The following is an 18060-nucleotide window of genomic DNA, read 5'->3' as shown; positions in this document are numbered from 1 at the left end:
TCCCTGGCTGTGTGTTCCACCTATGTAAGGCATTCAGTTGGTGCTCAATTAACCAGAGACACTGTCGCCGCCTCTAAGGGCACTGACGACCACGTCCACACCTGCCGCTGCCCCGGGGCCACAGAGCAGCGGTTGGGGCGGTGGAGCGTAACAGAGCGGCCGCCGAGACGGCTGTTGGAAGCCCCGCCCCCCACGCGTGCGCGCTGGGCGTCCCGTCTGCCCGCTCGGCTCCGGGAGTCCGGGCGCGGTTGGAGGCGTCCTCGAGGAGCGCGCGCGCCTGCGCCGGCGTCGGGCTCGCGCACGCGCACCTGCGCCGGCGTCGGGCTCGCGCACGCGCACGGCGGCGACGGCGGCTGTGGCGGCGGTTCCTGCCGGGGGCTGCGAGGGCGGGCGGCTCCGAAGGAAGCGGCGGCGCTGAGGGGCTCAGCGGCAGCGGCGGCGGCTCGGCGCGCGTGACTCTCGACCCGGCTCGCTCTGTGGCGGGCGTTTTGATCCGGTCCAGGGGCGCGGGTGAGGCGGCGGCGGCCCGAGGCCTGCGGCCTAGGCCTCAGCGCGGCGGCGGGCTTAAGTGCGGCGCGGAGTCGGCCTGAGGGCCCTAAGCGGCGGCACCATGAGCGTGGAGGCGTACGGGCCCAGCTCGCAGACGCTCACCTTCCTGGACACCGAGGAGGCCGAGCTGCTCGGCGCCGACACCCAGGGCTCCGAGTTCGAGTTTACCGACTTCACCCTCCCCAGCCAGACGCAGACGCCCCCCGGTGGCCCCGGAGGTGGTGGCGCGGGGGCCCCGGTCGGCGCGGGCCCCGGCGTGGCGGCCGGACAGCTCGACGCGCAGGTGAGCGGCACATGGCGGCGCCGGAAGCCGGGGCCGGGCCTCGGCGATCGGGAACTTGCCCCGGTTTCCCCTCCAGCCGGGCCCGGGCTGATCTATTTGGGTCCCGCAGTCCGGCCGGGTCCGGAGTAACCTGGTCGGGGATCTCCCGGCTCAGAACGTGCCCGAAGTAACCTCCCCCAGTTTCCGCTCTCCAGCCGGAGTCGGGGAAACCTATTTCAAGTCCCGCTTTGGTTGCGTCCGAGTGATCTCAGGATCTAGATCGAGGTAGGTCTTAGGTGATCTGTCCCAAATCCCCTTCCGGGCCTGTCCGAGGTGACCGGCCCTGGGTCAGTCTCTGGCCAGGTCTGGGGTGACTTGTCCCCGAGTTCTTCTCCAGCTGGGTCAGTGCCTTGCTCAAGCCAGCTCCAGGGCGATCTGCTCCGGTTCCCCCTCTGGCTGATCTGACCGCCCTGCCCCACCTCCTTACCTGTGGTCGCGGCCATCAGGGCACCCCCGCCCCCATTCATGCCCACTGTGTGACGGGTTCAAATTTCACCGAGGCCTGGGATGCTGGCGAGAGGAGGGTCGAGGCTTCCCCAGCAGAAACGGAATTTTTGCATCCTGTCGAGAACCCCACACTCGCTGGCTTTTAAGATTACTCATGAGGCAGTTTGCGTTTTGTTTTTCCTGCTTGCATTGCCTGTTGCTGAAACCGACCTGTTACATAACTCCGCAGCCCTGCCTTGGAAAAGTTGGTTTTGAGTTTGTTCCTCAACAAACAGTGGTAGTGGGTTTTGTATAAGTGGCTTTGCCACGTCAGAAACTTTTGTTCTTAATGATGTGAACATTTAGCGAAGGCTGCTTAGTTATTTTAGATTTGGGTTTGTGTTGTGAGAGTGTATTGGGCATACACTTCCTGGACCTGAGTCCCGGCCGCGGGGTGGGAGAGGGGGCTGCCTGTGGTCTAGGGCTGGGCTCCCCAGGAATGTAGCCATCATCCTGTGGATCTCAGATTCCATTCCTGTGCCCAGCACCTCCCTCAGGTTTATTTTCCGGAATTCTCAGCCAGGGAGGAGCTGTAGGGTTCACCTTGTCACAGGTGTCCCTTGGCATGAGGACCCACTGCCAGGGTCGGGGAAGCCAACCCATCCTCCGATGGAATGAGCTCAAACCCTGTCCTGGGGGAGGGGGCTCACATTGTAGTTGGTTGAGTCACTCCCGTGGGTAGACCACCCACTTGGGGTTTCTTTTAGACCCTAATAGAAGCAGAAAACATTTGACTCACTTTAACCCCAGATTCCTTAAAAATAGAAGCTTGATGGGTGGGGCATCAGGGAGAACAGGTGTGCACATTCGTATGTTTTTTTCAGTTTTGTTTACATATGGTGAGGGAAGGTAGGAGAGGGGGGAGTTTGCATGGAGAAGTGAATGAGCCACTGGAGGCTGGTGATAACACTAACACCTCATACTCTGTAGATCTGTTTCCACAGCTGTAAAATGGGGGTGATGTTTTTGTTACTTTTAAACATATGTGAAATCTGGACTCATGTATGAATGGGTAGAGCAGATAGTGCTTTCTGTAATTGGTGTCCAGCGTGTCTGCAAAGCTGAGGATAAAGATCTCTTGGTTGAGCGGTGTGCCATGACCCGTGGCAACTCAGCGTTGTGAAAAGGTAATCATTTTATTGCAAGTCCTGTTTCAACTGTGGTCTATAAAACAGCAAGCCTGGGGCAGCTCTGAGTTCTAGTCTTGTCCCTCAGGTTCTGTTTCTGATTAATTGTGGGGGCATGTCTTTCTCTTTTAGTTGAAATAACTGGTTTCTTTTCCTGTACCTGAACACTAAACTGTACTAAGAGCAGTAAACATTCCACCAAAGGGAAACAGTACAGTTGAGCTCACTTGAGTTCTGATGACATCGAAAGGGTTTGTACTTCCTTACTTTTAAGTAACTCTGATCATCTACCCACCTGTAGCCTCACTTTGGATTTGTATTTGGGGAAGTGGAGTGACAGCCTTCATGTCACAAGAGGAGGCCTTGAATTTTGGGACAGGAGAGTCTGACTAGAACTGGAGAGTGGAAAAAAGTTGATTATCTCCTGTGCCAGTTGGTGGCATTGGCTGCCTATAGCATTTGGGAAGATTTTCCTTATGTGTCCTCAAGACTTGCCTGTATAACCAACTGTACGATGGGGCTTCTTTTCTGAGTGCCTTTTGAGGTTTTTGTTTTTTTTTTTTTAATATTTATTTATTTATTTATTTACTTACTTACTTACTTACTTAGCTGTGCCAGGTCTTAGTTGCGGCATCTTTGTTGCGGCGTGCTGAATCTTTAGTTGCAGCGTGCGGGGTCTAGTTCCCTAACCAGGGATCAAACCCAGGCCGCCTGCATTGGGAGTGTGGAGTCTTAACCACTGGACTGCCAGGGAAGTCCCTGCCTTTTGATTTTATCTTATTGGATGAGTGGCTGTGAATTGTGAAGTGCTGTGCAACCACTTTTGTTTCACAGCTTTATTGAGATAGAATTTAGATACCATACACCTCACCCATTCGAAGTATGTAATTCGGTGGCTTTAGCACATTCAGAGTTGTAAAGCCACCACCACAGTCGACTTTAGGACGTTTTCATCACCCTAAAAAAGATTGTGTGGATGTAAGCCTTCAGTGAAATTGGTGGGTGGTGTCGTAGCAACTGCCTGTTACCTTTTCCCGGGCTGCCAGACTGTTTTCCAGTGCGTAGCCACTTTTGATATCAGTCTTGACTGCCAGTTTTGCACAGTTAATTTTACCTGAAAGTTTGTTTAGGTAACACATGTGTCTTGGCCAGGGTGGGAGAATGGCAGGCAGAGGTGGCTCCTGCTGAGCTCTGAGTTGGTTCAAATAACACTTGTTTTCTTGTTTATGAAATGAAACTGATATTTATCAAAGCCCTGTCAAGTGTCCTTAAGATAAAGGGACAGTTTTCTTTTGAGTATTTGACCCTTTCTTGGGCCCATCCCCCACCCCTCAGAGGACAGGGAAAGGTAATTTCAGGAGTCCTTTGTGTAATAGCTGGTGTTACGGACCTTCTGGTCTGCCTAGTTGGAATATTTCTCCTTGACCGTTGCTACTATCGTGTTTCCTCCAAACATTGGAATTACGGTAAAATCTTAAGAGTTGGGAATACCACCAAACAACAGAAAAGGAATGAACCATCAATACACACAGCAACATGGATGCATCTCAAAATAATTACTTTTTTAAGTGAAAGACACACTTAAAAAAGAGTGTGTACTCTGATTCTGTTCATATAAAACTCTAGAAAGTGCTAGGTGACTTGTAGTGACAGAAGGCAGATCAGTGTCTGTGGGGAAGGGAGGAAAGGAGAGAGGGATCACAAAGGCACGAGGAGACGGGGTGATGGATTCACAGGTGTTTATGTACATTGGTGTGTGTCAGTTCATAAAATTATAAAGAGTTGCTGCCTAGTCTTCACAACCTGGCTGCCTTCAGAAGTCAGGGAAGGCTGTTCCAACATATCCATGACGGTCCAGGTAAACAATCTTCTGCTTCCTGGCCCTTAGCTTATGATGAGGGGTGAGTACCATACAGTCCCGGGTTTCCTAAAAATGGTGAGTTTAAAATCTGAGAGGGCCTTTTTTTGGTTTTGTGAACACTCGGTTAGTACAGCTGTGACGTGAGTGCGCTTTGAGAAAATTGGAGGTAAGATGCTGCTAACCTCACACGAGCTCTGGCAAGTGTTCCACCGGTGCTTTTCTTCTGTTGGATTTCCAGGGCTTGAAGGGAGGGCTTATGTCTCAGCGCTGAATAAGCAGAATAACTTCTAACTCTATTTACCCAATTAATTTCTTTACCCAGATTCAGTGTGATTGGGGGAAAAGTTAACACTATTATAATACCAATATTAACAGAAGAACAAAGTTCTGTCAGTCTAGCTCCCACAACTGAAAAAGAGAGACATTTTTCTGATTGCTTTACTGAGGTATGATCATATGCAAGAGACCTCTTGTTTGTTTGTTTTTTATAATTTTTACAAATTTGCACACCTTGATCTGGGTCATGGATATAAACAAGTAAGCAGGTAAGACAAACTTTTTTTTTTTTAGTAGATTTACTGGGCTGTATGACCATCACAACTGTCACTCATTGTCTTGAGTTCTCTTTTATGCCACCTTTCCTTTCCTCTTCTATTTTTGCTCCTTCTAATCTTGGTAGTCTCTTGTTAAAGCTCTAAGATAAGAAAATCGGGTGACCCCAAGCTTAGCCACTCCAGGTCGCACACTGGGGAGATGTGCCGCCTGGTGTGCTAGGTTGCGTGCAGGGGTTCAGAGGCAGGAGCCGACCCCTGGCCGCACTGCTCATGTGGTGAGCCTGGGGGCGCTCATGTGTCTGTGCACATTTTCTTTTGCTCCCTCTGCACAGGCTTTCAGGCTGACCTCTTCAGCCTGGTTCTCGACTCCCATCCTCTCGGTACTTCTGTTTCCCCGTCTTGTTGTACACTGGGAGTCAAAATGAGTCCTTTGCCAACTGCAGCTGCTTTGTTAGAAATGGCAGGTGCTGCCCAGTCTGCACTTGACCCTCTGGACAGTGAGGGCCCAAAGGAAGGAGTGGCCTGCGCTGCCAAGGGAAAGTTTTTGTGAGTGGTGGTCCTTGAGTTGTTCGGGAAGGTGCACGCGCTGGGCAGAGAGGTGGGCACAGAGCTTGGCCTGGAGGGAAAGGGCTGCTGTCCACGCCCAGGGGCTCGGGCTGGATCCTGGAGCTTTGTGTTGCTGCTGAGGGGTGTCGTGACCTCACTTGAGAGGAAAGACCTGGAAGAATATGGCCGAGGCTAGAAGGGGAGCTCAGGCAGAGAGCGCTGGGGTCGGATGTGTGCCTTCTCGTGCGCACGTGTGTGTGTGTGAGTGTGTGTGTGTGAGAGAGAGAGAGAGAGTGTGAGAACTGCCACAGTACCAGGTAGCCCGCAGTGGCCACTCCTCCGCTGGCACGTGCTCATCACTGCCCTGGGCACCGCACGGTCCCTGAGTCCTCATGACTCCTCTAGAGCAGACATGAGCTCCTGTGTGTGGTGGTTTTCCTCAGGGCCCAGGATGCCCCTGGGCTGAGGCAGGGCTCCCCTCTGATGGGGAGGTGTGAGTGGGGGCAATGCTGGTCAGCAGACCTTTTGGAGGTGCTGCCCTGAGAGCTGGGCAGGAGGCCTCGCAGGAGCGAGAGGCCGCACCAGAGCGCCATGCACTGGGGCTGGAGGGGCAGGTTGTGGGCAGTGGCTCTGAACTGAGGGACGGTCATGGTGGTTAGTGTGGTGGGGTGGTCTTTCAGTGGTATACGGCAGTCCAGCTCACAGAGAAGGGCCAAGATGCCCACTGTGTTCACTGGGACCCAGAGCAGAGTGTGGCCTGGGAGGGGCGGGGCGGGGGGGCGGGGCGCAGTGAATTGGGCCAGGTCTCCAGTGCTTCCTTTTCCAAGTCATAACGGGGTCACCCTTGGGGGACTTTGCACTCATCTTGCCGGAAGAGCTTTCCTTTAGGGCAGAATCCTGCTTCCTGTGACAAACAACTGGAGTGCTGGATCCTGGGAGCCCATCGCGCGGGCATAGGGCCCTCATGCTTCTTTACGCGTGTTGGTCCAGTAGCAGCTTGCCAGCTGGACAACCGAGCCAGGCTTCTCAGGATCCCTGTGGATTGTTGCCAGGATGGCTTCAGTTGCTGCCTGCTGAGCTGTGGGTAGCCCTTTGTCATGACTGAGGATAGCACCTTCCTGTCTACTCTAGCTCCTTGCATGGCTTGGCGGCCAGGGGTGACAGTGAACCTGGAGGGGTCGCTTACCTCATCCCGGGGCAGAAGCCGTTTGGTCAGAGCCATGCTCGTCTTCCATCACTCCTTTCGCGTGCATGGTTCCACAGAGCTGACAGATTCCAGGCAGCCACCTTGTCCACCTGTGTTGTGTAAAAATGTTTATTAGGAATTCTCTCATGTATAAGTAGATAAAGCAAAGCCTGCCCATCTGCCTTCGCGATTTGATGGTTGTGAAGATTCTCCTTTCTCTTTTTTCTTTTTCTTCGCTGAAATGTTTTAAAGCAAATTCAACTTGTCATTCATTCTTCTGAGGTTGAGCCATGTGAATTAGTAATACTCAACCATTTAGACCTACGATATTTAGAATGCATTTCTCAAGACATGAGAAGGGCATCTTTTGTTCATAGTCACGCTGCTGTTGTCAGATGAACAGCACCAACGATAGTTTTTCAGGATCATCCAGTATTGAATACATGGGGTTTCCCTTCCTCCCCAGTCAGATCATTTACCTGGTCTGCATGCCTGCACGGCCCAGTGTTATTGCAGTTGATTGCCATGTCTCCGGCCCTGTCCCTTTCTTCTTCTTTTCATGCCACTGAGCCAGGATCCAGTCCAGGTCATTGTCCTGTGAAGTGTCCTGCCTTCTGGACTGACCCTCTCCTCACAGTCTGGCTTCCCCCGGCAGATGTGGGTGGATTCCATCGCAATCTGTGAGCTCCTTTGAGAGTGGCTGACCCCAGAGTTGAGCAGGCAGGGGCAGCCCAAGGTGAGCTGTAGACATCCCAGACAGGTTGAGGATACTCTTTTTTTTTTTTTTTAAACTCTTTATTGGAACATATTTGCTTTACACTCTTGTACCCGTCTCTGAGGAGGATACTCTTGAGCTTCGAAATGAACTGCAGAGGTGGACTCAGCACTTGATCAGAACAAGGGTCCACTGAAAAGAGGGAGGCAGGTGGGGCTCCTTTAACCCAAAGCTCAGGGACCACTGTGTTGGGTGGGACCGTGTGAAGTCCCCCTCACTGTAGGTCAAAAATGGTCAAACCTCAACAGTTTCTTGTGGCTAAAACGAATGGATTAAAGAAAGCTAAGAGATTACATCACAAATAATGTGTAATTATTAATTGGATCTTGGATTAAAAAAACTGTGAAGGACATTATTAGGATATTGGGGAAAAGTGTCTATGTATATTAGATATCAGTATTATATCAGCATTATTCCTGAATGTGATGTTTGTATTGTGGTTATGTGGGGAAAGCCTTTGTCCTTGGACCCATGATTCTGAAATGGACCAGGAAAATAAAAGGATTGTGTGTGAACGCATGCGTGCATGCGTGTGCAGAGCAAGAGAGAGAGAGAGCAAGTGTGGCACAATGTGAGTGGCTGGTAGATCCAGGTGGTGGTTGTGTGCATCATTCATTCTCTGTCGTTTTGAAACTTTTTCAAAAGTTGAGGGAGAGCGGATCTTCTGTTAGCCTTTTTCTGAGACGGGGCTCAGAGACCTGGTAGCTCCCCTCTGCCTCAGGTCACGTGAGGAAAAGGCAATTTCCCACTCGCCCTTTTTTATTTGTCATGAAAGAAAAGAATAAATGATGAGTCATTTTACATCTCAACCTTTGTATTTTGGATGAGAAGGTATATTCATTTAGCCGGCACTATGAGAATCTCCTGGGGTGTGGGCTCAGTTCTAGGTGCTGACGTCATAGCAGGGAGCAGGACAGGCAGAGTTGGCCCCCCTGGCACCCCTCAGATGGGATCGGGGAGGCCTCCCTGGGAGGTGCCCTGTGGACTGAGACCAAAGGACCAGGAGCCGTCTGTGCAGAAGCCAAGGAGATAGTGAGTGCAAAGGCCCTGGGGCATCGGCATAGTCAGGGATTGAGGGACAGAAAGGTCCATTTCATGCTGAGTAGTATGATGCTTACAAGGTTTGGGGTAAAAATTTGTGGTCTAAAAGTTCTTACCAGCACAGTTGGTGACAATTTTTGAAATGACGTGCTTTTCTTCTGTGGCAATGAAGTGACCTCTCTTCCTGCTGCTCTGATGTGCAGTGGGTGGTAAGAAACTCTCTGGGCAAAAAACCCCTGCAAGGCCTTGATCAGCTCCGTAGCTCATAGATGGACTCCAGTAATGAGTGTCCAGAGCAGGGGTGGAGAGGGAACTCTTTCCTTGGCTTTCTAGACCCAGTGACATGGTGCCTGGGGATGGGCTCAGGGAGCCTGGGGTGCAGAGAGGCCTTCTCCGATTGAGCCCAGCAGGACCCAGGGGTCCTGGCTGGAGGTATTGGGTTGAAAGCCTCAGTCCTGTGCCAGACAAGGACCCTTCCCGTCCCCCATCCCCTCCTCTCCACTCTTCCATTATGTCGCCTAGCTTGGATTGTGGGCTTTCTCTGTGCCAGGCACTCTTTAGTGCTTTAACTCATTTAATTATAGTTTCTAAGGTCAAATGTATTTTTGAAGTTAATGTTTATCTTAAAAACTTCCCAGAAAGTAGAGGGAGAAACTAACAACCCAGCTATAGAAGTCTGTGTTGTGGTCAGGTCACAGCTGGGTAGGAGCCGGGCCAGGCTGGGGTTAGACATGCGCATGTGTATGTACTTATGCGTAAGTACTTGTGAGGAGGGACACACCCATGCTCCCCAGCCACACAGCTGCAGGGCCTACTGGAGAATCTGGACTTCTCTCTCTGGTCTTCCTGCCTTCAGTGGGGGTGAGGGAGAGTTCCTCTGACCTTGTATCGTGTTGGTATTGTGTTGTCTCTTGAGATTCCTAGGGCAGGTCCTAGAGTGGACTTAACATTTCCTTCTCCTTATTAAGCCTGAAGGAGTACGAGTGATGCAGAGAAAGGGTCAGCACAGGGTTGTCAGGCTCTATTAAGAGCCATTCCCCGTGTTCCCTCTACTGGTTCACTCCTCCCTCTGTGAGGGGAGGTGAAGTGTGGGCTCTGAGGCCTGGATGAAGCAGGAATGGAATGGGTAGAATGAAGGCACGTGGTGACACACAGGTTTCTGTATTACTCCACATACTAATTTTGATGTTTCAGGAAAGTAAAGATTCACATATCACTATGGATATTTCTTTACACATAAAAGTTTATACAACCTGCTGAAACATTTTAGGAATTCTTCTAGGCTGGGAGTTGGCAAGCATTTTCTTTTTTCTTTCTTTCCATTTTTTAGAAATATTTTATTTATTTATTTATGTATTTATTTATTTATTTTTGGCTATGTTGGGTCTTCATTGCTGTGTGCGGGCTTTCTCTAGTTGTGAGTGGGGACTACTCTTCATTGTGGTGAGTGGGCTTCTCAGTGTGGTGGCTTCTCTTGTTGCAAAGCACGGGCTCTAGGGTGCATGGTCTTCAGTAGTTGTGGCACTTGGGCTCAGTAGTTGTGGCTTGCGGGCTGTAGAGCACAGGCTCAGTAGTTGTGACTCAGAGGCTTAGGTGCTCCGCGGCATGTGGGATCTTCCCAGACCAGGGATTCTGCGCCACCAGGGAAGTCCCTGTAGACTTTTTAATTGTGGCCATTCTGACTGGTGTGAGGTGATACCGCATAGTTTTTATTTGCATTTCTCTAATAATTAGTGATATTGAGCATCTTGTCATGTACCTGTTGGCCCATCTGTATGTCTTCTTTGGAGAAATGTTGGTGAGCATTTTCTTAAAGTGCCAGGTAGTAAATGTTCTAGGCTTTGTGGGGCAAGAAGCAAATACCTACTATTTGGTATTTAGTCCAACCCTTTAAAAATGTAAATACCATTCTGAGCCTGAGATTGTGGCCCACACCCTCTCAGCCCTCTCCTGTAGCATGGATATGTGGCTCTTTCATTGCCGTGAAGCAGACACTTTCAGAAAACAGATACGTATGTGCTGAGGCAGTCACACTGAGAGATGTCTTGGTCCCTGTCAGCAGCCTCATCCCAGCATTGCTGCTGCAGGTGTCAGGAGAAATGTTGCCCAAAGGAGAGGTGACTTTTTGAAGTGATAACCTGCTATCAAAATTCCAAACAAAGCACAAGAAATTTAACAACCTGATTAAAAATGGGCAAAGTACTTGAATAGACCTTTCTACAAAGAAGATACACAAATGGCCAACAATCATAGGACAAGATACTTAGCATCATTATATCCAGGTAATGTAAATCAAAACCACAGTGAGATACCCCCTCACACCCATTAGGATGGCTACTAACAAAAACCAACGGTAAGGGACTTTTCTGGTGGCGCAGTGGTTAACAATCCACCTGCCAGTGCAGGGGACACGGGTTCAATCCCTGGTCTGGGAAGATTCCACATGCCATGGAGCAACTAAGCCCATGTGCCACAACTACTGAGCTCTCATGCCACAACTACTGAAGCCCATGAGCCTAGAGCCCGTGCTCCAAGAGAAGCCCACGCACCACAACGACGAGTAGCCCCGGCTCACTGCAACTAGAGAAAGCCCGTGTGCAGCAACAAAGACCCAATGCAGCCTCAAAATAATAAATAAATAAATAAATAAATAAATAAATAAATAAATAAATAAATAAATAAATAAATCTCTCTTTAAAAAAAAACACAAGTGTTGGGAAGGATGTGGAGAAATTAGGACCCTGTGTACAGCTGGTGGGTGGGAATGTAAAATAGTGTAGCTGCTGTGGAAAACAGTATGGCAGTTCCTCAAAAAGTTAAACATAGAGTGACTGTATGATCCGGCAACTCCACTTCTGGGTGTACACCGCAGAGACTTGCAAACAGGGACTCGACGAGATGCTTGTACTCCGTGTTCATAGCAACATCATTCACAGCAGCCGGAAGGTGGAAGCAACCCAAGTATCCATTGACTGGTGAGTGGATAAACAAAATGCTGTGTGTCCGTACAGTGGAGTAGTTCAGCCTTAAAAAGGAAGGAGATTCTGACACAGTTATGGCATAGATGAACCTTGAGCACATGATGCCAATTGAAATGTCAGTCACAAAAGAACAAATACTGTATGATTCCACTTATCTGAGGTTCCTACAGTAGTCAGATTCATAGAAACAGAAAGTAGGATGGAGGTTGCCAGGGGCTGAGGGAGGGGGAATGGGCAGTTTCCATTTGAGAAGATGAGAAAGTTCTGGAGATGGATGCTGGTAATGACTGCACAACTATGTGAAGGTACTTTAATGCGCAGAACCACTTAAAATTTTTTAAAAAGGGAGAACAGGGATTCACAAAGAGGTGCTTGTGATGATGTTGATAATACTGTCTTCATTACGTTAAAATCCAAAAGTTGATACTGATTTTTCATTTTTGAAAAAAAAATTTTTTTCCCCCCAAACAAAGCGTACAGTCTTCTTGCATTTAACCTGGAGGTTGCCTTCTGAAAAAAATTATATGAAAGTGGTGGCAGGCACTGAAATGGGGTGCTGATCTGGCTGAGACCATTACAGAGGCACGTGTTCCTGTAGTGGGTTCTAGGCTTCCTTGACAACCCAAATGCACCTTTGAAGTTTCTGGGATGCTCTCTTCAGGAGACCCATAGTCCTTAGGCCCGTAGAGGTGACTGGAGCAGTGGATGGGGACTGGCCTGAGCCGACCCCGCGTGGCACGGCTGTGGGTTTCTGTTTCCCAGTTCTGCGTGTCTGATGCAGTCTTCCAGCTCAGAGAAACCTGGCGCCTGCCCTGGGGCTCCTGTCACTCCTTCCGTCGTCCTTCCTTGCACGATGCTCCCACTGCTTGAGCCAGCCTCATGTGGGCCGTGGCCCATGGGGGTGATGATGGGGACTGTTGGCTGCTGTCTAAGGGGGCAGTTCCTGGGGGGCAGCGTTGGGAGCACCTGTTCCCCTTGGACAAGCTGAGTCTGTGCACCCGTGAATGGATGTGTGAGCTCAGTGGAGGTGCCTGTGAAATTCATCACTTAGTTATTTAAAGTTGTCTCTTTGTGTGTTTTTGCTGTTATAACATGTAAAAGGTAGTACATTTAGTAAGATTATATCCCGAAACTGGAAGATTATCCTAACATTCAATTTCTAGTTCATAATTAAGAAGGGCTGCCTTCCGGAAAGGGGAACTGACAGTGAAGGAAGTGTGTGGACTAACAAGAGACCTGCATTCCCACATCTGCAGGGGTCACAGCCTTTACTTCTGGTGCTTAGGCTTTAAAGGGGGCGGACCTTCACTGTGGTGGGATTCCAGGCCCTCTGGTCTGACTTTGTGCAGCTGTCCCCAGGGGGGACTGTACCTGCTTTGTAAAAGTAACCTTGCTTCTTGTGGCCCTCAGCGTCCTGGTTGCAGTTGTGGCTCTGGGACTAGATGGGGTTGGGCCTGGCTGTGCAGGTGACCGTGCAGATGACCTCGGCCACCCGTACCGTTTTTGGCCAGGTAGGTTTGATAGGGAAGAGAGTATGAAAAGTCAAGTCAGAAGAAGCTGAACTGTCTCAAAATGGAGAGCAGGCCAGTGCTTCATGGCTGCTCATATGGGGAGAAGCTACGTGCCTGGGCCGAGGCCCAGAAGATGCAGTCTTTCTTGGTGATGCTGCCGGTTCTGCCGTAGGTCGGTGGACCCGAGGGCATCCTGCAGAATGGGGCCGTGGATGACAGCGTGGCCAAGACCAGCCAATTGTTGGCTGAGTTGAACTTCGAGGAAGATGAAGAAGATACATATTACACGAAGGACCTCCCCATACACGCCTGCAGGTGAGCATCTTCAGTGGAGGAAGGACTTGCCTCCCAGAGCATCCACATTCTGCGGGCGTTTGCTAACTTTGCAGAGACCCATCTGAGACCAGGGACTGTGGCTGTTGGAAACACTGTCCCTGGAAATAAGGAGGTTGCTCGAGCCCTTGTACACACATAAGTCCCTGTTACTGGGCAGGAGAGTGGGATCAGCGCCCTCTGTCATCCCTGATTCTCACAGCTGGAGGGGAAAGGTTCCTCTTCTTTGCCTTCCTCAGGCCCTAGGGTTGTTGCCTGGTACCTGCCCCACTCACTCATCAGAAAACATTCATCAAATCGGGTGAGCATTTGGGTCTAGAGGGTAAGTAGAGCAGCTGAGGTTTGTCTTACAAAGAGATTACTGTAGGCTTCTTTAAAATATCTGCCTCCCTGATGCGTTGAAGATTCCTGAAAAATTGAAAGTGAGTAGTCAGTGGATAGACCTGCATGTTGACCAAATTTGGAATTCTCATCTAGAGGAGGACCCATCCCTTATGTTTGGACTTACTCTTGTTTTTTTGTTACACGCACACGAGGCAATTGAGACCAAAAGAGGTGAAATGATCTTGCTCAGGGCACCCCGCCAGTCAGGGCAGTGGGCCTGGGCCTCTACTCAGTTCTGCCCGCCCCTCGGGCACGCTGCCCCTCCGAGGCCTGCACCTATCACGGGACAGAGGGCCGCTCTTTCCCTGCCTGGTGGGCAGACTTTTTTTCTTTGTTGGCTTTGTTTACAATACATTTTTCCATACGTATTGTCGTTCCCGTTATGTACCAAACATGCCTGTGAAATGGTCCTGGTGATGTTGCAGATGGTTAAAGTCTGCACATCCCCTTGCCCTCCTGCTGTCCCCGAGGAGTGGAGTAGAGAGAGCCCCCCTGGCGTGAGGTGTTGCGGAGAAGGTTCTTGGCCAGAGCACATACTGGTTTGAGACTGAGTCTTGGCTTCATCCACATACAGAACCCTGTGGAGAGCCAGTGTTTTTGTTTTTGGTGTGTTGATTTTCAGAAAAGTGAGGCCAGAGGTCTCTCCTGAGGTGCTCCTTGTGAGCTGAGCTCAGCTCAGTCCGCAGCCCAGGACCCTTCACTGCTGGGTTGAGCTGAGTGTTCCCAGGAGCACGGCGCCCTCTGCCGGAATGTGGGAGGCACTGTGAACTCAGCGTGGTATCAGCGCACCTTCTGTGTGCCCAGAGCTAAGGATGCGGATTTCACCTCTTATAAGTCACGGTTCCTGAAACTTGAGGCCAAGAGGAGTGATTAGATCACCTTGGGGGGTGTTAGGACTCCGTTGTTGGGCTCACCTGGCACCTTGCAGGGCTCCCGCCCCCCCACCCCCATCCCCACCCCAAAAACCCGTCTGAGGAGTCTCCACAGCACCCCTAACCCCTTCCCTGCGTTCATAGGGTCAGGAAGCCTCTGCAGTTAACTGATTGGATTTTGTTAGTGGGATCGTTGGGTTTGAGTATGTGTTTAATGAAAAACTTAAAAATGTTGTAAGAGGAAAAAATTTTACATCCTGCCAAATTAAAACCAGAGAGCTATCTTCCAACTTTAACTGTTGATGTTTTGACTTTTTTAGTTACTGCGGAATACACGATCCTGCTTGCGTGGTTTACTGTAATACCAGCAAGAAGTGGTTCTGTAATGGACGTGGAAATACTTCTGGCAGGTAGATAATCAAACCGCGCATGTGTCTTTAATCAGTGCTGTGCTCAGATTTGTGTGTAAATTATGGAAATGTTGAAGTGAAGCACAATATAAAATCACGCTAACAAACCTGGTTTCTTCCCTCCTCTGTGACTGGTTTAACTTGAAACAGATGGTGGTGTGTGAATGCCTTAATGTATTTACCCTTGATTTATTCTCTGTGGTTCTTTTTATTATGCAAGTAGGGTTGGTTTAATTCTCTTTCCCAGTTTTTATTTATCTTTCTCTGCAAGATGAGCTCCTGGCATGCCCGTTCATCTTCATTACTGGGCGCCCGGGGAGGCTGTTCCCAGGACAGTAACGGGCATCCGTGGAGCCGCTTCCTGAGAGGGCTCCCCCCGGCTTTAGCTCCTCGGAGCAGTCCTGGGGCTAATGTGGGCCAGATCCTGAATCATCAGAGTAAATTAAGTCCACTTGACCGGCGGCTCTGGGCTTCCCTTCCTGCTGTTGATCAGCAGCAGCTGTGACTGGGTCCTTTGCTTTGTGTTTGGGGTAGACCAGCGTTGTGTGGGTGCTTGGATTCCAGGGGAGAGTCCATTGGTCTCAGCCCAAGTGGTGGGACGCCTCAGCCCCCACCACTGGCACGGGGTCTGGTCCTGGTGGCTCCTTCACGGCTGCCGTGATGTGCGACTCACTCCATTGCCACAGAGAAGCAGAGCAGAGTCTCCGTGGGACAAGGCTCCAGGTTGCCAGCAAGAAAGCGGCATCTTCCTCTGAGGTTCATGTTTTATAGAAGTAAAGTGACAGAATTCCGCAGGCAGCTTTGTTTGTACAGAGCCGCTACCCTTCCTTTGGCAGCCGTGGACCAGGGCTCACCATCTCATGCAGACTGAGGACACAAAATAGATCCCGTGTCACCTTGTAGTTAGTAATGTGAATTGCGGAGTTTTGAGTGAGGCAAGAAAGGGAGCTGGTGTTTGTTAGAGATTTGAAAGGAAAAGCATCTTCAGGGTACCCGGAAGAGACTGGTATCTCATTTACTGAATGTTCTGGGTAATTTAAGTGTTACCGTGTTTATATTAGTTCCTCTCCAGCAGGAAAAGCAATTAAATAAAACTTGCCTTAGCTGGCAACCCCAGCTTCCGGTCAGCAGAGCCAGGATCAGGGAAGTGAGCGGAGGGCCTCTAAGAGAAAACAGACTCAGTCAACCAGCATTATGTGTTCTGTGCAAGGTCAGATTGTGAAGGTGACGGGACAGCCACTCGCCTTCAGAAAGCTTCCAGTGTAAATGGGGTGGGGTGGATGTAGAAAACACGAGAGGAAATCACGGATCCTGGTGGAATGCCCAGTGATGGCAGGGGCAGGGTGGGGGGGCGCTTTGGAGGTACCGATAGCGGTGATGATTAGTTAGGTAATCTGACAGTCTTCGTGGAGCCAGAGAGGATTAGGATGTTAGCGTCTGATCTGGGGCTTGCAACAGGAGGGCTTTCCCAAGGTGATGCGAGGGCGGCAGCAGGGAAGGCTGGAGGCCCGGCAGGTGTGCTCAGCGTGTGACAAACCTGCAGCAAGACTGCGGATCACTGGGGTGTCTGGGAGAGCCTGAGGCAGAGCTGTGCACCACCCGTGGGCCCCGAGTGAGGCTGGCATGGCGGAGGGCGGAGTTCAGCGGCTGGGGGACTCGGGCCCTGGTTTAGGTGAGCTGTGTCCTGGAAATGAGAAAGGCGTCAGAGCCCTGGCCACGCGCAGCGAGGAAAGAGCTGAGACAGCGGGGCTTTCAGGGGCTTCAGAGCTGGCCCTGTGCTTCCGGAGAGTAGCCCTGAGCCCCCCTACTCGGTATTTTTTACTGTCCTCAGGTTTCTAAATCATTTGGTTATCAGGTTTCCTGGCCTGTAGCAAATGAGGAGGGAGGTTGCTCCTGGAAGCAGGCACAGGGACCCTGAGAAGTGACTTTGAAAGGAGCAGCAGAGAAACTGCAGCAAGCAGAGAGGAGCAGTGAAAGGGGTGCGCCTCCTGCCTCTCCAGGACAGCAGCCTTGGCCCCAGCGTTAGATTCAGTTAGGCCCAATAAGTTGGGTTTAAGAAAGGAACTGGGGGGGGGGGGGGGGGGCGGGGCGGGGGGGGGCAGGAACTGTGTGAAATGTGTTAGGAAAGTTTTCCTTAAAAATGGTTCAAGTCGGATTGATTTTTGCGCTCAGCGGGAAGCCGGTTCAGGGGTGGGCTGGCCCCCCGGGATGCCAGATGGATGAGGTGTGACCGCTCCTGCTAATGGACCGTGAACGGTACCGGAACTTTTAACGGAGCTCGAAAATTGAAAGTGGTGAAAAGCCAAACTTTGGGTGTTAACTATTTATCATTTCCTGGTTTCAGCCACATTGTAAATCACCTCGTGAGGGCAAAATGCAAAGAGGTGACTCTGCACAAGGATGGGCCCCTGGGGGAGACGGTTCTGGAGTGTTATAACTGTGGCTGCCGCAACGTCTTCCTCCTCGGCTTCATCCCTGCCAAGGCTGACTCGGTTGTGGTGCTGTTGTGCAGGTGAGGGCGGGGCCCTGATTTCCTGGGGGACCGCCTTTCAGCCCCAGTCACCTACCCAGAAGACTCCACGGCTCTGACTCCGTAAAGCTTTAAAATAGTTTAAAATGGTTGCTGCCGACTGGCGAGGTGTAAGGAGGTTCGGGGGTGGGGGCTTGTTAGAGAGCTGGGAATGTCGAGTAGCCTTTTTGGGGTGTGTTCTGGTTAAATCATAAAAACAATTCTGTAAAAGCAAAGTCTTTTCAGAGCTTTAAGAGTTCAGAGCTCAAGTGCGTGGGGAGATGCAATTTATTGCTAACAATTTAAAGGTAACGTGATCATACAATAAAATGTAGGGAACACCACTTTGAGGTGAAAGGTAATAAGCCTTTGGGGGGCAGAGGTCATCCTCACCTGGGCTCTCCCCACCCTTGGGGCCTCTGCAGGCAGCCCTGTGCCAGTCAGAGCAGCCTTAAGGACATCAACTGGGACAGCTCCCAGTGGCAGCCCCTGATCCAGGACCGTTGCTTCCTGTCCTGGCTGGTCAAGATCCCTTCTGAGCAGGAGCAGCTGCGGGCGCGGCAGATCACCGCCCAGCAGATCAACAAGCTGGAGGAGCTCTGGAAGGTGAGGG

The 18060-nt window shown here is 50.8% G+C and overlaps 1 protein-coding gene across 3 annotated transcripts in view; it reads left to right on the top strand.

Annotated features, from left to right (window-relative positions):
* Positions 1-349: 349 nt before the first annotated feature.
* Positions 350-18060, top strand: part of UPF1 (UPF1 RNA helicase and ATPase) — a 34087-nt gene continuing 16376 nt past the window's right edge. For 2 of the 3 annotated variants that reach the window (XM_057708757.1, XM_057708756.1), the window contains exons 1-5: positions 350-832; positions 13112-13254; positions 14849-14938; positions 17283-17450; positions 17873-18053. In XM_057708757.1, coding sequence (XP_057564740.1) covers positions 611-832; positions 13112-13254; positions 14849-14938; positions 17283-17450; positions 17873-18053 — 804 coding nt within the window. In that variant the 5' untranslated portion in view covers positions 350-610. Of the gene's footprint in view, positions 833-12838; positions 12940-13111; positions 13255-14848; positions 14939-17282; positions 17451-17872; positions 18054-18060 lie in introns of all 3 variants that reach the window. The other variant, XM_057708758.1, reaches the window with a different exon arrangement.

This window comes from Hippopotamus amphibius, chromosome 15 (genome assembly GCF_030028045.1).
Source record: "Hippopotamus amphibius kiboko isolate mHipAmp2 chromosome 15, mHipAmp2.hap2, whole genome shotgun sequence".
In the NCBI taxonomy this organism is placed as follows: Eukaryota; Metazoa; Chordata; class Mammalia; order Artiodactyla; family Hippopotamidae; genus Hippopotamus; species Hippopotamus amphibius.
The sequence above is the reverse complement of the archived record's forward strand: the minus strand, read 5'-3'. Positions and strand labels throughout refer to the sequence as shown.